The following is a 24,922-nucleotide window of genomic DNA, read 5'->3' as shown; positions in this document are numbered from 1 at the left end:
CTACTGTCCCAGCAAAACAATTAGATCCTGCACAATCAACTACAGACTCTGAACCTGGCAGCATGGCTAATCATGTAATCATACAAACGATACCTCTCAGTAAAGCTGTGATGGATGTCATTTTGGAAGCCAGAAGGCCTAGTACTAGAAAATCTTATGCTGACAAATGGAAGAGATTCTGTGCTTGGAATCGAGCACAAGGAACTGATACAGCAGAACCACATATTCTTGAGATATTACAGTACTTAACTGAGATGCTTGACAAAGGCTTGTCTTTCTCTTCAATCAAAATCTTTGCCTCTGCCATTTCGGCTCATTACCATACAGATCCACCAATCTTTTCTCATCCTTTAATAAAGCAGTATCTTAGAGGAGCCAAAAATTTAAGGCCTCCTAGAAGATCACCATTCCCTGCATGGGACTGCAATTATGTGTTGGAAAAGCTCACCCTGACTCCATTTGAACCAGTTGCTACCGCTGATATAAAGTTCTTATCATGGAAGACAGCTCTGCTACTAGCAATTACTTCAGCAAGAAGAGTTTCAGAGCTACAGGCCCTCATGGCTGTAGAGCCTTTTATCATATTTTACCCAGACAGGGTGTCTCTGAGGACAAATCCTACTTTTATGCCTAAGGTGGTTTCCAGTGTGGCTCTTAGCCAAACAATTCAATTGCCAACTTTTTATCCAAATCCGCAGAAGCAAGGGGAGAAAATTCTGCATTCCTTGGACGTACGCAGACAGCTAAGATTGTACTTAAGCAGGACTAAAGCGCTAAGAAAAACTGAGCAATTTCTAGTGTCATATACTGCAGGATCAGAAGGAAAGGCTATTTCAAAGCAGACAATTTCAAAGTGGATAAGCCACTGCATCCGTTTCTGCTACTTACACCATGGTAAACCTGTGCCCAAGGGCATTAGGTCTCATTCCACCAGAGCTGGAGCTACTTCAGCAACCTTTCTCAGAGGGGTACTAACCAAAGATATTCTAGAGGCTGCTACTTGGAGTTCTGTTCACACCTTTACAAAGCATTACCATTTGCTTCTTTACTCTAAGTCCAGGGCAGGCTTTGCCACTGCAGTGCTGCAGGGCCTTATAGCCGCACCTAATGCTGTTTAGCTCCAGCCTCCCAACCATAGCTTTGGGATTCTACCCAAATGTAATGACTGCAACAGTGAAACAGGAAGACCATAGTACAGTTGTGTACACTTACCATAAATGTAGATGTTCGAGTGTATTCACTGTTGCAGTCCAGGTTACCCTCCTGCCACCCCCGTCATTTTAAAGTTTATCTTTCCTTCTCTATCTTCTACAACCTATGTGGTGTATTTGCTTGTAGATGAAGGTAAAGTTCATATTGATGCATGTATACATATATATATATATATATATACATATATATATATATATATATATATACATATATATATATATATATATATATATATATATATATATATATATATATATATACATATATATATATATATATATATATATATATATATATATATATATATATATATATATATATATATATACATATATATATATATATATATATATATATATATATATATATATATATATATATATATATATATATATATATATATATATATATATATATATATACACATATATATACACACATATACATACCACATATATATATATATATATATATATATATATATATATATATATATATATATATATATATATATATATATATATATATATATATATATATATATATATATATATATATATATATGTATATATATATATATATATATATATATGTATATATATATATATATATATATATATATATAAAATATTGCTACCTTCTTGGGGGCACTTGACATTGGGTCGCAAGCAAAACTAAAGAAAATGGCGTTGGCTGCATGTTTTATACCCCTGACAACTTGATGTCATGGAAGAGGAGACGGCAACCGACGCAGGACCCAAGACTTTGGAATTCAGGCCGACTGAGGTCAACCTGCCAGCAGATTACCCAAATGTAATGACTGCAACAGTGAATACACTCGAACATCTACATTTATGATAAGTGTACACAACTGTACTTTCCTGAAGAAAGCCCGCCGATTGAAGAGCAAGATAATCCTCATTGCGCCATATTGGCCTCAGCAAATTTGTTTCCCCTTCTTATGGCCTCACCTGCTAGATCAACCATGGATTCTCGATACAATTCCATATTTGATCTCCCATCCACAGAACCTGATTCACCCCAACCTGAAAAGCCTGAAGCCCACAGTTTGGATCCTCCACTTCCAGTGATTGCCAGACAGACTGATCTTTCTTCCCCAGTACGTGACATTCTTATTGCGTCACATAAATCTTCCACCAGAACTACTTATCTCAGAAACGAAAAGGTTTACCATTTAGCTGAAGGAAAAAGGCATAGACCCTTTTTCAGCACCAGTTCCGGTAGTACTGGAGTACCTGTCCAGTTTATTCCAATCTGGTCTATCTGCTTCTACCATTCGAGTTCATTTGGCTGCGATATCTAATTTTCGCAGTGGTGTCCATGGCTCTTCTCTTATATCACACAAATTATGCAAGACTTTTCTAAAAGACATAAAACATTTGAATCCCCCTTTTAGAGACCCTAGCCAGCCATAGGATCTGTCTCTAGTCCTGCAAGCATTGACTGCGGCTCCGTTTGAACCAGCTTTTTCATGAAACCTTAAGTTCCTTTATTGGAAAACTTTGTTGTTGGTCACCATTACTTCGGCCAGACGCATCTCTGAACTTCAAGCTCTATGCATCAAACAGCCTTACTTAATCTTTCTTAAAGATAGAGTGTCATTGAGAACTAATCCTTCTTTCTTGCCAAAAGTGATCTCTGTCCATTAACCAATCCATTGAATTGCCAGTTTTCTTTCCCAATCATTCTAACAGAGGAGAGTATTGTCTACATACCCTTGACATTCACAGGCAGCTTTGTTTCTATCTGGACAGAACTAAGGCTTCTCACAAATAAGATCAACTTTTCCTGGCCTTTTCTGGTCCTAGACTTGGATGTGCTGTTTCTAAGGTCACATTGGCTAAATGGTTAAAAGATTGTGTAACATTTATTTACAAAACTCATGATATTCCTTTGACTACAGCAGTTTGGGCTCATTCCACTAGGTCGGTCGTACTTCTGCTGCTTTTCACACTAGAGCTTCTTTACCTGACATTTGTGCAACTGCAACTTGGGCTAGACCCCATACCTTCATCGGTCATTACAAATTGGATTTGGCCTCCAGTGGAAGAGTGTCCTTTGGTTTAGTGGTGCTCAGGAATGTCCTTCCAGGAGAGCCTCCCAGGAATAAAGGTAGCTGGGGCTCTGTCCCAGACGTAAGGAATGAATAAGGATTAATAATATCAGATAAAGAAGTTATGTCTTACCATAACGTTCCATCTGTATTGTTGATCCTCGTTCAGTCATTACAACCCTCTCTCCTTCCCCCTTCTGAGGCTTATAGTGGATCTCATCATCCGGTTTCGTTAGGTCCTTTGACCAGAGGTAGCCTCTACTTCCTTTGACTTGCAAACTCATTGTGAGGTAACAGAGGAGAGGGGAAGTGTGGGTAAGAGTTTAGCTTGAGAGTTTGTGGCTGTCGCAAGCTTGTAAGATGGCCGGTCCGGTTCTGATGTCAGAACCGATAACTCAGGCGTAATGACTGAACGAGGATCAACAATACAGATGGAACGTTATGGTAATACATAACTTCTTTTTTTTTAGCTTTTTACTATGGATCTTTGTTTCAGTGTGTATATTTTTGATGCTTTGTAGATTAAGGTTTTCAGAATGAAATTTGTTTTTATCATCTTCTAATCACTTTTATTATGCCTAAAGTTATATTAGACACTACTTTTAATCATAAAGTTACACGGAGTTGTTGCTACTTGCATCTTCAAAATTGATGTGCAAATATTTGTTTTGACTCTTCATAGTTGATTATAAGCATATGTTATTGAGTTGACACCCTTTAGAGAATCAGACCAGTTTATTTCTACTGCATTAGGATTATGTATATTCCAGTTTCTAGGCATGGTATTGCTAACTGGCTTTCTTAGTAACCTGTACAAATAGTATGATTTCTGGAGAAGTCTAAGTTAATTCTTCTAGAGCCATTTTTATCTTGTTAGTTTTCAGATACATCTTTGCTACTGATATTTGTAAGGTTTTGACTTTAGAAAGTTTTACAGAGCATTGCAAGCTTGATATACTTAATATCTTTTCTAACAGTGGAAAGGAGTTTACTGCTGTTGCAGTGGTTCAGGGTGTGCTGGTCAAGTGCTCCCTCTACCCTGTAATATTCATGGCTTTTGCTTTGAGGTAATTGATACTGCAAAGACAGGTGGTAAAGAAGTTTAGAAGCCAAAAAAAACGCACAAAGGTGGAAAAATACTCCAGAAACAGCATTTATTTGTATATAAAAGGAATGTAAAATCACTGGTCTTTTATTCTGAAGAAGTCTGTTTGACGAAAGCGTAATAAAATTGTTTGACGCTGTTTGGAGCCTTTTTATTGTTTTTGACCAGTCTCTCGAGTACCCAGTGTCTTTGGTGGTTTTGCTGTTTTCAGATGGCAGAGAAGTGTTATATTATAATGTAGTTTGTTGGAACAGCTTGTAACAATAGATTGTTAATATCCTTTCTCTGTCTCTCTCAAAAGAATATTGGCTATTCCCTATCCAAGTTAAGTTGTTAGCTTCTTTTGCTGATCTTATGCTTTGTTGGATTTCCCAACACTTTGGAAAAGGAATTATTGTGGGAATGTTTTGAGGGTGACAAAGTGATTTGTAGCTTGGCTTCTCCTTGTTAAGAGGATGCAGGGAGTAGTGGTTATTTTGCAGGCATCTGCTGAAAGTGTAATTGGTGTCAGTGTCACTCCTTTGGAAGCACAGCACACTTCTTACTCTTTAATGTGTTATCTGCTAATGAATGCCAGTATGTAGGGCTTTGAGAAGTTCATATAGCAGAAGTCTGGAGTTATTCCTAAAGGCTGACGTTGTTCAGTTTATGCTTGCCCCCCTCCCAAAGTGTCAGTTAGTGTACTTGATTTCATTTAATAGTGTTTTTGGTTTAAGAATTATGGCTCATAAAGGTTCAGGACTTTGTATTCCTTTTTGTTGCCACCCGCAAACTGTATTACACAATGTACTGTGGTGAACCTTATTTATTTATTTATTTATTTATTTCAGTTTGATAACTGGGCAAGTCCACTGGGCCATGAAGAGCCCATTTTCACTGGAGGCCCGGGGAGAAAAGCTCCAATGACAGTTACAGACATACAGTTATACAATTATGTTTATATTCAGAGTAAGTACAGCATAAAATAAAAATAAAGTGTGATAATATAATCTTGGTACAGAACAGAAGTAGGTGTAACAGAGGATGATAAAGTGGGTGGCTAGAGGGGGGAAGTTATGTTGGAGAGTGGGATGGGCATAGCCGTTTTGTCGAAAGATGAGATATTTGAATTTGGTGTGGTCAGGAGTGTTGCGAAGCATCTGGGGGAGAGAGTTCCATAGTTTAGAAATGGAGCAGGAAAGCAGGAGGTGGCCAGGGGGGGTCTTGAGGGTGTGTAGATTTGTAGGAGGTTTTGGTTTTCTGATGTGAGTGAGCGGTTAGGAATGTAAGAGGTTAGTGTGGTAGAGAGAGAGGGGCAGCTGGAAGGTTTGTAGATGAGCATGTGGGGGTTGATGAGTTTGAGCAAAGTTAGGTAATTGGGCAGATGTTCATCGTGTTACCCTGCTGCAGTCATCACACTTGGGTTATCCTGTCGTCAGGCGGTCCCGCAGTCGGCCGGAATTCCAAAGTCTTGGTCCGGCGTCGGTTGCTGTCGCTTCTTCCCTGACGTCAGTGCGCCAGGGGTATATATAATGCATCCAACGCCATTTTCTTCAGTCTTTCTTGCCGTGCGGTGCCCGAAGCAGAAGCAGTTCGCAAGTGCTGGTTGGCCGACTCCTGAGATTTTCGAAGTCTATTTTCAGATCCGAAGTCTTCAATAAAGCTAGGTACCCCATTGGGGAAACTTTTCTTGCGTCAGACCAATGTCAGAAAAAGTTAACAATTGTATTTCTTGTGGGAAGCAAATACCTCATAAGGATTTTCATTCTTACTGCATACCTTGCCTAGGCCCAGACCACGACGTCACTTGTTGTCGTTTTTGTGCTAGGTTTAATAAGTGTACTATAAAAAGACGCTTTGATTTCGCACCTCACTATTTCGGTAGAAAATTTAACTACACTATGCCGTCGAAGCAACCGACTACCGGCGTGCACAAAAAATGCAAGGATAAGGACAGGCAGTCTAGACCCAAGCCAGACTCCGAGGCCTCGGCTGGTCCGGTCTCCGGTTCACCAGTCTTCAGTGAGGGTCCGACGCAGCCCCTGACTACCGCAGATCTGGAACCCGAGACCGCTTTGGAGCTTTTGGCGGAGAGTACTAGGCCGACGCAGCCATTTTGTTTAGCCTCTACCGACGACAATGCTGAAAAAGATATCGGTGCTGCAGAAACACCTTCGGTTTCTGAAGGCATCTTCAGACCGACAACGCTCACCATAAAAACATATCCTAAGACTAAGACTCCTATTAAACCAAAAAAGACTGCACTTCAGTCTCCAGTTCAAGGCCCCATGCCTAAGAAACAGATGCTCAAAATGGCTGAAGATTCGATCTCTTTAATCAGGGGTTCCCAACCCCCACCCGACAAAAGGCCTAGACAAGAAGAAGGTTATGCCTCCTCTGAACATGTGTCTATTTCCTCAGGCTCCTCTGAGGACCAAGATTACTCCTTCTCCCCTTATGAAGATTCTGATGCTGAGGATTCTATTCCCTCAGCTTCTCCTCCTGAAGACTACTCCTTTGGGGAAACTTTACACACTATGAGGGAACATTTTCACTGGAAAGGTCAGGACTACTTTGACTCAAAGAAAATGCTCAGAGAGTTTCTTTTACTCCCCCAGCACAGACCACTTGCCATCCCCCAGTTTTAGACATTGTGGATGATGTTTACTTAGAATCAAGTTTGAACCCAGATTCTCTGCCTCCTGCTCCGGCCAAACCTGACAGATACTATAGAGTGCCTGATTCCCACAAATTTCTTTATAAAAGCGCCCTGTTGCTGATTCAGAGACTATCTCCCAGGGTCCCAAAGGGGCTAAGGCTTCTATGGCAAAAAATCCTGTACCCTCTGAAAGGGACTCCAGAGCACTAGACAGGTGGGGGAAAAAGGTTTACACCTCAGACACTCTAGCTATGAGGGCACTAAATTGCCAATTTCACATGCTAAAATATCAGCAAGTTCTAATGTCTCCGTTAAAACAAAAAATGAGCACACTCCCTCACCAGTCTGAATTGAAAGAAATGCAGGATCTGTTGCATGCAACTGAACAGGTGAGCAAACATACCTTGCAATGTGCGTTTGATTCTTTGGAGGCTTCCTGCAGAGCAGCTGTCACTGGGTCTGTTATACGTAGGCATGCTTGGTTAAAGGAACAAACTCTGCCTGATCATGTTAAAGCAAAGCTTCTAGATGTTCCGTTACTGCAGGATGTTCTGTTTGGAGTTAAAGCAGAAGAAGTCTTAAAGAAAATGGAGGATGAGGCAAAATCTATGCAGACAGTCAAAGATTTCCTACAGGTACAGCCCCCTCGCTTCAGCAGAAATTGGCCAACAAAAAATTGGTCCTTTCCAGCTACTGACAGACCACAGAGGGGTAAATACAGACGCCCAAGAGGCAGAGGACAACCACAAGCCCAGTACAAACCTCGCCAATGGGGGCACTGCAACACAGAAGGGAGGAGAAGACAGGTCCCAAACTACGAGAAGGCAAACTCAATGACTTGCACCTCATCTGGCCAAGCAATACTCTCTTGGCAGCCCCCTTGGGAGGAAAACTCGCACTTTTTTCAGACAGCTGGCACATTGTCACAAAGGACAAATGGGTCCTAGACATAATTTCACGAGGATACAGATTCCATTTTCACACCTTGCCAATGAAAAGAGGAATGCCAAACCTGCCACAAAATCAATGGGCAGAGGCACAAAAACAAATTACAGCTCTCATGGACATGAGAGCCATTCAACTAGTAGCTACTCAAGAGCAAGGCCAAGGATTTTACTCAAGACTCTTTCTAGTTCCCAGAAAGGACAATGCCTGGAGACCAATTCTGGACCTTTCAATTCTAAACACCTTCTTACAAGTACCCAAATTCAAGATGCTAACACTACAGCAGCTTCTTCCCATGTTGGGCAAGAAAGCATGGCTAGTAACGTTGGACCTCAAGGAGGCATACCTGCATGTCCCTATCAGACAAAGTCGCAGAAGATACCTCTGTTTCATTGCAGGTTCAACCCATTACCAATTCTCTGCACTGCTCTTTGGCTTATCTACTGCGCCCAGGGTCTTCACAAAATGCCTGGCACCAGTAATTGCATACTGCAGACAAAGAGGAATTCAAATATACCCATATCTGGACGACTGCCTCATCCAAGCAGAAAGCAAGGACATCCTCTTACATCATCTGGCTTTTGTAAAACATCTTCTAAGTTGTCTAGGGTACACAGTAAACGAAAAGAAATCAAAACTAGTACCCTCACAAAATGTGACATTCCTGGGTGCCAGCTTGAATACAATGGCCCAGAAGGCTTATCTGACGCCAGATAAACAACTACAACTGACTCAATATTTCAAAACAATGGCAACCAAGACCCAACTACCTTGCAAGAAAAATTCTGCAGGCCTTGGGCTTTATGGCATCTTGCATACTACTAATACCATTTGCAAAGCTGCATATGAGGAAATTACAGTGGTACCTAAAAAGCGTATGGTCTCAACACAGCCACAGCTTGGACACAATGATATCTCTCATTCCCTGCCTACAACAGGAGTTTCTATGATGGTCATAGGCATGTCACCTCAACAAGGGTCAGCCTTTTACCTTGCCCCCAGCCAGGCAAACTATGACAACAGATGCATCGGACTATGCCTGGGGGGCACACATGGCAGGACAGTGTGTTCACGGCGTATGGACTGTGGATCAAAGGAATCTGAACATCAATCAAAAAGAGATGCTTGCTGTACAGAATGCTCTGACAGCCTTCAAGAATCTATTACATCCAGAACAACTTACAATAAGGACGGACAACACCACAGTAATGTGGTACATAAACAAACAAGGGGCTACACACTCCTACCCTCTATGCAGGCAAGCAATGACCTTGTGGAACACAGCTCTGGCTTACCAAGTTCAGTTACAAGCTCAATTCCTGCCAGGAAAAAAGAACACATTGGCAGACGACCTCAGCAGAAACATCATGGATCCCCATGAGTGGAAACTGGATCCACAAGTATTTGCAATGATAACTCAAAAATGGGGCCTTCCAGACATAGACCTGTTTGCCAGTTCTCAAAACTATCAACTAACAAAATTTTGTATAAGGACACTTCACCATCAAGCTTGGAAAGTGGACGCACTCTCATTCATTTGGAAAAACCTGACACTATATGCCTTCCCTCCATTGCCTCTCCTCACAAAGGTGCTTCTGAAAGTCAGAAAGGAGAGACCACGACTGATACTCATAGCCTCAGACTGGCCACGCCAGCACTGGTACCCACTATTGAGGAATATGGCCCAGGACCCACCTTGGATTTTACCACAAATTGCCCATTTGCTCACACAGCAAAACAATCAGATTCTTCACAGCCAGCTCAAAACCTTAAACCTGGCTGCATGGCAAATCACCTAAGCATCCAGCCAGCTCCTCTTTCCCAAGCAGTTATGGATGTTATTCTGGAAGCTAGGAGGCCAAGCACCAGGAAGGCCTATTCGGACAAATGGAAAAGGTTTTGTGCCTGGGAACCAAGCTAAAGGCCAAAACACTCTTCAGCCTCACATGCCTCAGATTCTACAGTATTTAACTGAGATGTTGCACAAAGGACTTTCTTTTTCTTCCATTAAAATCCATGCATCAGCTATTTCAGCCCACTACAACACGGATCCACCCTTATTTTCGCATCCACTTCTAAGGCAGTTCCTCAGAGGGGCAAAAAACATTAGGCCCCCCAGGATAGCACCTACACCAACATGGGACCTCAATTTTGTTCTGGAAAAACGTACGCTACCTCCCTTTGAACCAGCTTTCTCTGCAGATCTACAGTTTCTATCATGGAAGACTGCCCTGCTGCTAGCAATAACTTCAGCTAGAAGAGTCTCAGAGCTGCAGGCACTAATGGCAATGGAACCTTTCCTCATTTTCCATCAAGATAGAGTTTCTCTACGAACTAATCCTTCCTTCATGCCTAAGGTGGTTTCCAGTGTGGCTTTAAATCAAACCATCCACTTACCCACCTTCTTCCCAAATCCACAGAACAAAGGAGAAAGGCTCCTGCATTCCTTGGACATTCACAGGCAACTTTGTTACTACTTGGATAAAACTAAGTCATTCAGAAAATCTGATCAGCTCTTTGTATCCTATGCTACAGCTTCACAAGGGAAGGCTGTATCAAAATAAACCATTTCCAAATAGATAGGACATTGCATTCATTTTTGCTATACCCATCATGGAAAACCAGTTCCTGCTACCATTAGGCCCCACTCTACCAGGGCAACAGCTACATCTACAGCCTTCCTCAGGGGGGTTCCAACCAAGGAGATTTTGGAAGCTGCAACTTGGAGTTCAGTACACACCTTTACCAAACACTATCATTTGCCACTTTACTCTAAGACTAGAGCTGGCTTCGCCACTGCAGTTCTGCAGGACCTTCTAGCCTCCTCTAACCCTCTGTAACTCCTCCACCCATCCTTAGCTTTGGGATTCAACCCAAGTGTGATGACTGCAGCAGGGTAACACGATGAACATAGTACAGTTTTGTACCTACCATAAATGTAGATGTTCGAGTGTACACCCTGCTGCAGTCCAGGTTACCCTCCCTCCATCCCCTCTGACCTAACTGGCTAAATCTGTACAATACCTTCCTGATGTATTTGCTTATAGCTGGAGGGATTTTGTGTTTGTGCAAAAATTACTTAATTTGGTACTAATTACTGACCACCTTTTTGGGGGCACCTGACATCTGGGCCAAGAAAAACTGAAGAAAATGTCGTCGGATGCATTATATATAACCCTGGTGCACTGACGTCAGGGAAGGGGCGACAGCAACCGACGCCGGACCAAGACTTTGGAATTCCGGCCGACTGCGGGACCGCCTAAAGACAGGATAACCCAAGTGTGATGACTGCAGCAGGGTGTACACTCGAACATCTACATTTATGGTAGGTACAACACTGTAATTTTGAGCCATTGTAGGGTATGGAGAGAGGGGCAGTGGTGGGAGGAGTTTTTAGAGTTGGTAGCAAATTTGCTTATTTTGTGCTGCATGATTTGCGTTTGTATTGTAGGCCGAGTTGGAGATTGTTTAGCAGAGGAGCGCCATACATAAGAGAGGGGAGAAGGTAGGAGGAAGCGAGGGTTTTTCTGGTGTGGGGTGGTGAGGTAACAGTTGGGCCTATATAGGAGTCCTAGCTTTTGGTGGGTTTTTTGATGGCTGATTGGATATGTATGTCTAATTTTAGATGTTCATCAATGATGACACCAAGGAGTTTGGTATTGGATACAGTTTCGATGGGGATGTTATTATTACTGAGTATAGACAAAGGGTTTTTGTTGACTGGGGAGTTTCTAGAGGAGGAAAAGAACACATTTTAACCTTCACATTTTATCTTCACTAGTACTCAATATTGCATTGGTAGAGTAAGATGAGAAGAATGTAATACCACCCAGGTGAGAAAAAACAGTCAGTTTACGGTTGTGGTTTCCTCCTACAACTGTGCTTTGTTATATATTTGCTGCATCTATTTTTGGCACACTTAGTTTTATTTGTATTTGCTTTGGGCATGTACTGTGGTGCATAGTATCCCCAAGATAGGAGAACAGAGATTACAGACTGCATGCCGTGGCAGGGCTAGCCACTCAGTGTAAAATGTGGCTCTAGGTGATTCGGTTATGTTGACTAATGTTGTCAAATGAACATGAATATTTGCCAGTGATAAGTGGGTTGAGGATCTGACCTACTCCAACTTATGACAGGGACTCTTGCTAACAGTAGGAGGGGTGTATGTGCCCGTTAGCCAGTGTGTGCCCGCCATAAAGCCCATCTACACACTGTAGGTTCACTGACAGGACATAGCTTTGAAGTGGATGGCATGATGGTACTGAAGAGACTTGACATCCTATGTGACCAAGAGACAAGATGGAAGGGCAGTGCAGCAAAGTCAATTGGCTTGGGATCCAGAGTCTACTACTGATTAGGAGGACATGCTAGAAATGGTATGAGAATTGTAGTGAGAGAGAGGCTTCAGAAGCCAGTAGGGCATGTCATCAGAATCAGTGACAGACTCATGGCAATCAGACTCCAGCCTAATGATAAGACAGTAGTCATAATATCAGCCTAAACACTACAGCAGGGTTGTGATAGTGAAAAGAAGAGTATATTCAGACAGCAGTCGCAGGATTTACTAGAGAAAGTAGGACAACATGAACTGGGGTTCATAATGGGTGACTTGAATGCACATTTCAGAACAGACAGAACAGGATATGAGGGCTTCCTGGGTCCACATGAGTTGGGTAACAACAATAAAGAGGGAGAGGCCATTCTAGACTTCTGTCTTGCAAAAGGCTTGATAGTAGCCAACACATGGTTCCGAAAGAGTGTGTGTCACAAAATCATGTACAAGAGTGGCCAACATGCAACTCAGGTCAACTTCCTCATAGTAAGGAAAGGGCACTGGAGTAGAATCAGTGATTGCAAAGATATCCCCGATGAAACTGTCGGCCCACAGCATAAACCACTGGTTGCCACAATCAACGGTCAAAGAAGACGCTAAGGTCAAAAGAGACCAGGCTGAAAACCGTGAAATTGGCTGGAGAGAAAGTAAAACACTGCCAGGAATTGCTCTGTGCTTTAGCCCCCTATTAAGAGGAGAAAAATAGGTGGAGTTGAAGAATAGCAGCACCTTAAAACAGTGTGTGTGAGGACTACAAAACATATGTGGCCGCGCCAGGTATGGAAATAAACTGCATAAGGAAAGCTGGTGGTGGAATGCACAAGTCCAAGAAGCATCAAAGCTAAGGAATGCAGAAAAAAATGGGAAATAGAAAAGACAGACCAGGCTAGGAAGGAATACTGGTTGGCTAACAAAGAGGCTAAGAAAGCAGTTACAGTAGCAAAGAACAAGGCATCAGAGGTACTCCAACTTCTGGAAAGTGACTTAGTAAATCGCGCAAAGAAACTATATCAGATTGTTGGGAAAAGACAGAAAGATAAAGTAGATAGTCAGACATCCTTCATAAGTGATGCCAGCAACAGACTGCTCATCAGTCCACAGAACATGAAAGGCAAATGGAAGGAATACTTACAGCAGCTTCTGAATGTAGAAAACCCAACTGAAGCTGTACTGCCCCAGACAGAGCCTAGGATGAGAGAAGAAGAGGAGCACACCCTAGAAAAAGTAAGAACAGCACTAAGGAAAATAAAGTTATGGAAAGCAGCAGGCTCAGATGAGGTCACAGCAGATATGATAAAGATACTAAGTGAGATAGGGGAGATATGGCTCCTGACGGTACTCCTAGCAGTGTGGAGAGAAAGGTATATCCCAGGAGACTGGAGAATAAACATACTAATGCCAGTGTACAAGAACAAAAGGGACATCCAGAACTGTGGGAAGTACAGAGGTATCAAACTCCTGTCACATTGCATGAAAGTTCTGGAGAGGGAGACTGATGCACACACATTCACACAGAGTAATAGAGAGTAAGATTGGAAATGAGCAGTTAAGATTCTGATTAGGATACAATACAACTGACCCAATGTTTGCAGTGAGTCAAATAGACGAGAAGAAGCTAAAGAAGAGGAAAGAGTCCAATTGGGCATGCCTAGACTTGGAGAAAGCATATGACAAGATCCCAAGAAAGTTGATTTGAGAAGTCTTGCAGTGGTTCAAAGTCCCAAAAACATTGGTAGAATTAGTACAAACTGTGTACAAAGATCCAATGACTCAAGTATTAACAGTGTTCAGTCTCACAATGGGAGGTTCCTAGTGGGGAGTGGGTGTGCATCAAGATTCAGCTCTGAGCCCACTGCTGTTCATACTGGTGATTGATGACATTAACAAACAGGTGGGATGAGACAGATCAACAAAGTTGTATGCAGACGAAGTGGCATTACAGGCAGACTCTGAGCAAGAACTTCAGCAAAGGACAGGGGAATCTAATGCAAAACTGAGGGCACATGGGATGAAACTAAGTTCAGATAAGATAGTGGTAAAGGCAGCAAACTGGGGAAATCAGGAGAAGTCTGGGATGGGTGGTTGAGGAGAAGGGAAGTCTGACTTAAGAGGTTAAAGCTAGGATCAGAGGGGCTGCAGCCAACTGGCATAGTGTCAGGTGTAGTGTATGACAGAAGAATGCCAAAGAAGCTGAAAAGTAAGGTGTACAAAACAGTGGTACAACTAGTACTAATGTATGGTGAAGAAACCTGGTCAGTAAATGCAGAGCAGCTCAGAAAGTTAGACTTGATGGAAATGAAATGCTTAAGATGGGAAGTAGGATGCATACTGTGAGACAAGAGTAGAAGCCAGAGTAGCTCCAGTTGCAAAAAATATCAAAGAGAACAGATTTCTGTGGTTTGGACATGCATGCAGAGAAGCAGAAGACAATGTGGTGAAGATGGTTTGGGACAGACAGGAAGAAGGTAAGAGGAAATGAGGGCATCCAGCAAGGAGGTGGATGGATAGTGTGAAAGAAGATTTGTGACAGTCAGGCATGAGCATCGAAGAAGGCAGGAGTCTGGCATTGAATCAACACCCAGACCCCATGTAGAAAATGGGAAAAAGGGGGTTGATGATAATTTATGGAAAAATGAATAACTTTACATAGACAGATATCTAGTATTAGTGCAAATTGTGTTGTCCATCATGTAGCCTTTAAGATGAAATCTTTCCTATTGTATACAGCATGGTTTTGAAATTATTAATGCAAGTATGACTAGGCAATATTAGACACCCCCATCCCTCAACCCTTACTTCACACCCTTCTGTGCACCATCGTTTAAGACCCCGTTTTTATCACTATCCTCTTACATAAACTCTTTCCATACTCTGTCTAACCTATAGCTTACAAACCATCCTAATTATGACTCTCATTCTCTACTTTATCCCATCCTTTCACTTCTCATCTTCACACTCCGCAATAATATCCCACCGTCCGCAACGCCACTTTCTCTACAACCTCTTGTTAAACCCATGCCTGCTTGCACACCTCTCCTTTATAACCTTGTCATCCTCTACAACTGTCTCTTTGGTTTCTACCAAACCTATTAATTCCAAAATCCGCTATGTTCATGTATACCCTCTTCATTTTCTGCCTATCTGAATTATTTACACCATACCAAACTTTTACGTACTGTTACATTATGTATGCTTTCTGGGAATTGATACATTCGCTTCATATATGCTTTATCTTTATGCCCATATGTGAAAATTAATTGTAATATTTCTTGTCTGTTTGTATATTTGAAGCATTCCCTCTCGGCCTCTGCTGAGAAAGGAGTCGTACCTAGTCAGACTTCCCGGTCAACAAAAACAAAATAAATAGAGCCATCAATAGGATGTAACTAGAGAAACACTTGGAGGTGCCACTAGGCTTTAATGAGTTAGAGGGATTTCTTTCATCAACTAAGAAACCTTCTGCATAACATGGACCAGATCATCTACAGCTGTCTTAGTCTATTGGTCAGTTCTGTTTTTGCACTGTGTGGCATCCCTGCTTAGATTTATTGAATCTCTGTGCTGGGAACAACAGGTAGTTGGTGATAAGCTGTAAATGCTTATTTTTTTTATAACATCTATTAGCCTTCTTTTATTTCTTTCTTAGGGGGCACACAATATGGACTTTTGAGTTCATTTATGCATAGCACAATTGAGTGATTTGTAGTGTTTTCCTTCCAAGATATATTTAAAGTGGTTTAAAAAATATGTGTATGTGTGTGTATGTAGATGTGCAAGTCATGAAAATATATTTTCTAAACTTACAAAATCTTTTGATCATGTGTTTATGTGATGTAACATTATTCCAAATATTTTTTTTTATTTGGTTTGTTTAAACAATGTTACTTTTTATTTTTGCAGCTGATACACCCATATGTTACTATGATTTTGTGATCAACCCAGACTCTTTTGCCCGGACAGTCGAAAACATGTTTCATGTGTCTTTTATCATAAGGGTAAGTAGTTCAAATATTTACTAATTCTTATGCATATTTTATCTTATTGAATTTGTATTTATTTCATTTTGCTAACCGGTTTGGGACAGTTAGAGATTTGGCCTATGTTGAAGGATGACCTTGGGTGGTGTTTATATCAACTATGGGAGATTTATCCACATTACATGAAATTCTCTGTACTGCACTGGTTGGAGGGATGTGTCACTATTTTATTTATATATTTTCTTTTGTACAGGTAAGTGGATTGGGACCAAGAGGTGTTATTTTTAGCCAGAACCTACTTACGAATATAGCACAAATTTGAGGTTAAGTACCAATGCACTGGATAAAGAAGTGCGTTTATAACACTTAAGACAGTTGCTGATAGAACTAGAAATATGGAGTGAGATGATCTTTAAGGATGAAAGGTATTAGTAGAGTACGACAATGGCATGTATTGGAGAAAGACTGTGACATAGTCAAGAAAGTGAGTGGTAGGCTGGAGAAAGGACAGTTGCCATTAGTTAGATTGATTGATAAGCGAGACTGTTTGTTTGCCATGAGGAGCGTGTGTGCTAAGAAATATAAGCAAACTGTGATTGATAATTTTGGATAGTAGAAAATCTGCATCACCACAGGTTGTTTTTTGAGGTAGGAAGGGAATGAGATTGATTTATGAGAGACAGGAAAGAGAATATGAAGACATAAGAAAACAATGTGAAAGGGTTATGTTGTCCCACTGTTTTGACTTCATATCGGGTAAATATTGGTGTACTCCTCAAACTGGAGTATGTTTACTGGAGCCAGGTTTTTGGTGAAAAGCTGTAGTAGCTGCTCTTGAAAACTCGACCAGCATACAAAAGAAATTACAGGATAAATTAATCTTAGATTAAGGAAAATTTAAGGGTGATAAATGTTTGTGGTTTTCACATGTGTTTAAAAGGCATTTTAAAGATTAGGACAAAACATGGAGAAGGTTGAAAAATCTCAGGATCAGGCAACATCTTGTTACTTACCAAGGTTAAAAAGGATGAATAGAATAGCTACCAAACATGCTAAATCTTCCTGTTTTTAGGAATAACAAGTGCTGGTGATTGGTAAACAATTATTATTTTGTAAGGCTTCTAAGAAGTTGGCAGTTGCTGCCTAAGGGGAGATTGGTTGATGCTGCTACATCGAATAACTACTTTTCTTTCCCAAATTCAGTTTGGATTAAACTTTTGTAATCCTGCATTTAACTCAAGCAAATATGCCTTCACCTACCTAAACGATAAAAAATTGTTAAAACTTTTACCTACTACTTTAGTACCAGATAAACTTCCATCTGAATACCAAAAACTGCAGGTGTCTTAGCCTAGCCATCTCAGTTTAATTAAACAGGTCAGCAAAAAAATATATATGTACCAGTTCTCTGGAACAAGTAATATATTCTGCTCTTTCACAAAGGTGGGAAATATAGAGATTTTCTAACTATGTACAAAGTACTATCTTATCAACCCTTGTCAAAAATCCTTGAATAGTGCAGCCATAGTCAACTTCTGAGACATATCACTGAAAACTATCTACTTTCTCCAAATCAGCATGGCTTCCACCCACACCATAGTATAAACACAGCCCTGATAAGCTTGGTTAGTAACATTAATCTCAAAAATTAATGCAACCTAGTCTTGTCACTCGTCCTTAATATCTGAAAGGCCTTTGACACTGTTTCACATCAACAGATACTTGAAAACCTTTCAACACGTGGTTTCAGTTGTCTGTACTGCTTTCATCGTTAGCTAACCAGTAGAGAACAGTAAGGGAAATGGCAAGCTAGCTGTTCTTCCTTCTTACCCACATCAGCAGGTGTCCCACAAGGATCTGTACTTGACATTTTACTCTCTGACATTTTCATTAATGACCTCCAGACCACAACAAAACAAGCTACCTCAGCCAGTACACTTATGACTCTACTCTTGTCTGCTCAGCCAGAAACTTAACTGAAATACAACAACAAACCCGAACATTTTTCTCTACAGTCGAAAACTGTCTCAAAAGCACTCAACTTACTTTAAGCCCTAAAAAACAGCAAAGCAATTCTATTCACCCCCAAACATCCTTTCAGTCTGAAACCACTGTTGGTTGTTGGTTATGGGGCTTTTATAATGGTTAAGGTGTTTACCTCATAAACACAATGTGCAGGGTTTGATTCTCACCTTTGGAAGGGAAACTGGCTGGCTAGGCTTAAAATGACCTTAAGAAGCAGCTAACCTAGTAATTACCTGTGAATCTAATATAACACCAGCCAGCAATAGTAGCATTGTAGTGGTCACCCCTGCCAAGCTGTTAGGAGTTGTTGTTGGTGTCCAGCTTAAATATGACCTCCATATATAGGAAGCAGTAAAAACACTCACCGAAAACTAGGTAGCTTGTATAAGGCTACTCTTGATCTTAGCCAAAGGCCAAGAAGCAGTTAAGCAGATGTTCTTTGTAGGCAGTGTTACAGTACTAATTCTTGCATCTTCCTGCCATGCAGGATCCTGTGAGTGTCCCTATTTCCCGAGTCTTTACATCAGCCTTTGCCGATAGATGCCCAAAGACTAACATCTGGAAGTCAGATTATAAGAAGGGAGTCCATGGGTGCCATCTTCATTTCCTTCTAGGTGTGCATTCCTATGTGCTTTATGTGTGTTCGGTACACTTGTAGTCCATTCGCCAGTTTGTATTTCCAAAAAACCATCTTCTTCAAATCAGATAAGTACCCATTTGGGGAAATTTTTCTAATAATTTAATGTTCAGATAAGTAAACAATTGCTTGAATGTGAGAAGCAAATTTCGCATAAAGATTTTCACTTGTTTTGTCTGTTCTGCTTGAGGCCACAACATGCCATCTCTAACTGTACTGACTGTGCAAACTTCAATACAAAAGCTCTAAAACATAGGACCAAAATCTTTGTCACACTTCTGGAGTCACCTTCCAGTGTTACCACAGGGCCTCAGCAGACTGTCATCCGCTAGCATTATTCCAAACAAAATGGAAAGACATAAAGGCAAAGGACCCAGATGTTTCCAAAAAAGTTCCAACTATAGTTCGTAAGTTGAGGCACCTCTGCAGCCCCCTCGTCTGGCGATTCCTAGTCCAAAACCCTCGGGCTTGACTCCTCAGGAGGCTGCCATGGTTTCTGATCTACCCAGGAATGCCACCACGGTTCACACACTTGTAGGTTCTAAGGTACCTCTGTCGACCTCAGCTTCTGACATCTGCATAATGGCTCTCTAGGGAGACAGCTGCCTACTGTGACTACCAAAGCCACAACCAAAGTTGCAGTCGGACAACCACATCCTCTGACCACCAACAATTTAACCAAAATAAATCACTGCATTTGCTTCACCACTGCCTCCAACCCCTCTTCTCAGACTGTAGCCCAAGACCTCTTTAAAATAGGACAGGCACAGACGTTTATGGCCTTTATGAAGTCTAGAGAGCCCTCTCATTCCTCCACTTCTGAGGCTTTTCCATCTAAAAGGAGCAGGGAAGTAGCTTTTCAGGAAGTGGTAGATTCCTGTAGCTCAGAGGATGAGGAGTAATTGTCATACTCTGGCCATTTACCACCTCAAACTTACCCTGATCCCCCCAGGACCTTTCCTTTGAGGACACCCTACATTGAATGAAGGAGGCTTTCAGATGGGAAAGTAAGCAGTTCTCACATGCCCAGATCCACTGCAGGGAACTGCTAAGTTTGCCTTCTCCCAGACCACTGGTTATTACTCCAGTACACGTATTGGATGATGTCTTCAAAGACGTAGCTCTATTCCCTGATCTGAGGAAACCAAGCAGGTTTTACAGAGTGCTTGATCAACAAGACATCCACTGACTAATGACAGGGAAAGCAGATTACTAGGCAGATTTGGGAAGAAAGCCTCTGCCTCTGCCACCCTGGCAATTTGAGCTTTGAATTGTCAATTTCATATGCTAAAGTACCATGAATCACTTCAAGACAAAAAGCTAGCTAAGGTAGAATCTATTGTGGATAGAACCTTATCCAGGGAAATCCAGGAGACAGCTAGAAACGCTTTACAGGTCTTCAGATACTCCCTAAAATGTGGCTAAGATGCCTTAAATGCTTTTTGCAGAGCAGCTGCCACAGGTTCCGTCATCTGCAGACATGCATGGCTCAGGACCCAGCCCCTGTCAGATTAGGTAAAGGTTGAACTATTAGATGCCCCATTGGACAAGGAATTCTTGTTTTCTCCACCAGATGCACATGTTTTTGAGAAACTTGCCAAAAAAAAAGGAAAGCAAATTAAAACTATGCTAGAATTGTACCTTTATCAGATCTCAAGGTACAGTAGGAATCACCCTTCAAGACCTTAGCCTTTCCCAACTAGACAAGATAAGGGGAAGGGCACCCAGTGGTAAAAGACCCAAGATAATCTAAGAGATGGCAAATAGAACAATCACAAAGGGCATGGGGGCTTCAAAGAACCCACTCGGCACTGAGAACAGCTGTGACTGTGTTTTACCCTGCCCTTCCTTACCCTTTCCCTTTCCTTCCAAACTTCTAGCAGGAAGACTCTCCTTCTTCCTAAACCAGTGGAAGTCCATCACCAGGGATGAATGGTTCCTCAACGTCATAGAGAAAAGGTTCTATATTCGATTCAGAGAAGTACAACCCTTCTTGGGCATTCCAAAACCACCAGAAGAGCAAGAAAGCCTCTTACCACCTATCCTCAGGGAGCTACTTCAACAAGTATTTATTCAGCCTGTCCCTCTAGAACAAGAAGAAAAAGGCTTCAAGGATTTTTCTAGTTCCAAGAAAAGAGGGCACTTGGAGGCTAGTCTTGGACCTCTCAAAGATAAACAAGTTTCTGAACATCCCAAAATTCAAAATGCTTACACTGCAGAAATTACTGCCCATAATCTTCCAGGATGCCTCCATGGTCACTGTAGACCTAAAGGATGGCTTAATTCCATGTCCCCAAAGCAGAAAATGAGAGAAATTACCTAAGATTTGTAGCAACAGGCTACCACTTCCAGTTCTGTGTTTTAGCATTTGGGCTGTCTGTTGCCCTAGAATTCTCACAGAATACCTAGCTCCTCTGATCGCACATTGCAAAGCTCTAGGGGTTCATATTTACCCATACATAGGTGGCTTCCTCATTCTGGAAAGATCCAATTCAGAGACAGTGGACACCTTAAAGATCACAGTAGACTGTTTTCAGAAAGTAGGTCTCTCTTTAAATCTTCAAAAATCTCAACCAAGAATCCTCTTTCTGGGGGCCATCGAAAACTTATTTCAACAGAAAACTTTTCTTCCCCAGGACAAGATTTTCTTGACAAGGCTATCTGACCAGTCTGCCTCCAGAGCAGCTCATCACTGCAAGAGAATTCCTGAGGATACTGGGGTACATGGCATCATGTATTCTCATGATCCCATTTACAAAATCGCACATGAGGAAACATCAATGGTCTCTAAAAACAAATATTTGGAAACAGCACTCCCAACCCCTGGGAACCCTGCTGCCTCATCTTTCCACGTGTAGAAAAGGAACTCAATGGTGGATAGAACCCAGGAACTAATTTCACTTTGCCAGAAGCAGACAAAACTATAACTATGAGGACGGCTCAGACATAGTTTGGGTAGCCCACTTAGGTCCCCCTGAAAATCCAGGGCATTTGGTCCCCACAGCAGAGGAAGTTGCATATAAATTGAAAGAACTTACTAGCAGTCTACCTGACCATAAAAGCTTTTCAGCAAGACTTAAGCCCCGGGACACACCAAATCTGGACACAGCACCATAGTTATGTGGTGCATAAACGGGGGGGGGGGCTTTGTCTTACCCTCTCCCCATGCAGCCTTGCCAGAAAAATTTGGATGAGGACTCCAAGAGATGGGGTTACCCACTTATATTCCTTGAATACCCTAACAGCTTCTTTAAGCAGGGACCCTCTAGAGCCCAATGAATAGATGCTGAAAAAAGAGGTTTTCTTTGATCTGACTACACAGTGGGGGATCCCCTCAATAGAGCTGTTGCCTGTCTCTCTACAACAATCAACTACAGACATTCTACTCCAGAACACAGCACACATGAGCTTGGAAGATAGATATATTCTCCTTCACATGAACAAACTGGTACCTGTATGCATTTCCACCCTTACCCCTGAACCCCAGGGTACTAACAAAAATGAGGGTGGAAAGACCCAGCATGATCCTTAACGGCCCCTTCTGACCAAGACAACAATTGTTCTCCCTCATCCTGACTCTCACTGAGGGGAGATTGTGCCCTACTACAGGAGCTACATCTCCTCAGCCAAGTCAAGGGGTCTGTCTTCCACCCCCACCTAGCCACCCTCAAATTAAATGCCTGGAGGATTGGATTTTGACATCTATAATTACATCCTATCCCAAGGAGGTGTTCTCCATTCTTAGAGAAGTGAGAAAGCCCAATACTAGGAAATCATACCTGGAAAAATGGAAGAGGTTTCTACTTGGTGTCACAGCAATTACACTAACCTTACTCAAGTAGACATCAGCGCTGTCTTTCAGTACCTGTCAGGCCTCTTTAGCTTTCCTGTTCCAGCATTAAGGTACATGCATCTGCGATATCAGCTTGCTCAAATCGTGCTCCACCAATCTTCTCACACCCCCACATGAAACTTTTTCTAAAAGGGGTGATTCACTTGAGACCACCCAAAAGGAACCCCATTCCAGGCAGGAATCCAAATTAAAATAATAACATTGTTTCTGCTTGAACCTGCAGCCATTGCCTCTTTAAAGATACTCACCTGAAGGTCCACCTTCCTTATAGCTGTAACATCAGCTAGGAGAGTTTCTGAGCTACAAGTCCTACTGTGTAAAGTGTCTTTTACTGTCTTCCACAAGAATAGGTCACCTTCAGAAAAAACTCATCCTTTATGCCTAAAGTGGTATCAGGACTTAACTTAAAATGGGCTATCTGTTTAACAGTCTTCTACCTAGATCCACAGGATAGGGAAGACCAAGTACTCCACTCCCTGGCTATGCACAGGCAGATCAAATACCATTAAAACAAGAAAAAAACAGCCCTAATATTGCAGAGCAATTGCTGCTGGCCTTTCCAGAGGGTAAACAGGGCATGCCTGTCTCCAGGCAAACCATCTCTAAAAGATTAGCTAACTGTATTAATTTCTGTTAATCACAACAAGGTAAGGATTTACCTGAACATACTTAGTTCACCCTACCAGACATGGGGCGAATATCACTGCTTTTCTCAAAAGAGTCTCTACCCTGGCCATCCTATAGGCTGCCACGTGGCACTCCATGCACACCTTCACAAAACACTACAACCTAGGAAATGTCTACAGGGTTAGAGTAGATTTCATTATTGCCATCCTGTAAAATCTTATTTCCTAAGGTCATGCAACCCACCACCCAACTTTTAGCTTGGGGAGTCCTCCCAAGAATCAGTACTGCAACATTGCCTACGAAGAACAAAATACAGTTGTGTCACACTTATAATTGTAGATGTTCGAGTAAGTCAGTGTTGCAGTATGCATTCCCACCCTCCAGCCCCTTTATCTGTTGACCACTTGTCTCCCCCTTGCTTGGTGTAAGGAAAAGAGGAAGTTTTTTTTTTTCCTGTAGATAGTCCCTTCTCTCCATCATCCTGTCTCTACCTCCTGTGTTTTTTCCTCTCTTTTTCACTTAACTCCAGACAGCTGGGGAGGTCATGCTGTCCTCCAGCATCAGACTTCTTATTCACTTAGAAAGACTTGAAGATAGTGTGGATGGACACCCTTTTTATACTGTGATGCCCAGACATTGGTCTTCTGATATCCATTGGCTAGGGATGATGTGAATCCTCTGGAAATCGGGTCAGTTGCTGGCTTCTGCATAGTAGGAAGACCCAAGAATCAGTACTTCAACATTGATCTACTCTAACATCTACAATTACAATGAGACACAATTGTGCTTTCTTGACCGTTTCAAGTAGGATAACTGTTGCCACTACCTTTCTTAATTCCCACTCTCTTTTATGCTTCTCCATTTCTGTGTAATCTACACATTTACCAAAAGAACAAACTAGAACAGTGTTGCAATGCAGTAGCTAAATTTGCAGCAAATCGCCAATACACAACCCATCACTGTCTGCCCCTAATAGAAATCAGTTGTACAGAATAACAGTCTCTCTTTCCTCCTCTCATCTCATCTCCACTCACAATCCCTTCTATAAACCTGAACACTATCCCATTAAAAAAAATATCAACCTTCACTCCCATACTTTTACCTGAAGCTGAGGAGACAAATCATTCCTCACTGTTCAAATTGTACAACACTGCAGAAGGCTGCTTGTATACTGCTGTCATCAAGCTTTGGAACGTCATTCTACTATCCTTGATACAATATTACCACATTCAGACTTTTAAAAACTAACTTCCACAATGTCTAGCAAAACGTTTTGTTCTGGTGCTGTTCAGCTCCAGGTTAAATGGTATAACTTTAACTCACACCCTAAAGGTACATTTACACAAATGCTTTTGTTTCCCAGAGATATGCTTTCTGTAACAATATATGCATTTCTTGATGTACCAGTTTTGTTCGTAATATTTATACTAGTTGATTATATAACTTTTTTTCTTTTTCTTGTATTAGTCATATATGTATGTACTTGTAATATA

The 24,922-nt window shown here is 41.5% G+C and overlaps 1 protein-coding gene across 3 annotated transcripts in view; it reads left to right on the top strand.

The window, feature by feature from the left end:
* The window catches only part of NSMCE4A (NSE4 homolog A, SMC5-SMC6 complex component), a 740,267-nt gene that overhangs the window by 325,834 nt on the left and 389,511 nt on the right, over positions 1 to 24,922 (top strand). For all 3 annotated transcript variants that reach the window (XM_044056053.1, XM_044056054.1, XM_044056052.1), the window contains exon 7: positions 16,211 to 16,305. In XM_044056053.1, the coding sequence (XP_043911988.1) occupies positions 16,211 to 16,305 (95 nt within the window). The remainder of the gene's footprint in view (positions 1 to 16,210; positions 16,306 to 24,922) is intronic.

The sequence above is a fragment of the Protopterus annectens genome, chromosome 14.part0 (assembly GCF_019279795.1).
Source record: "Protopterus annectens isolate FY-2018-M chromosome 14.part0, PAN1.0, whole genome shotgun sequence".
NCBI lineage: Eukaryota > Metazoa > Chordata > Ceratodontiformes > Protopteridae > Protopterus > Protopterus annectens.
The sequence above is the reverse complement of the archived record's forward strand: the minus strand, read 5'-3'. Positions and strand labels throughout refer to the sequence as shown.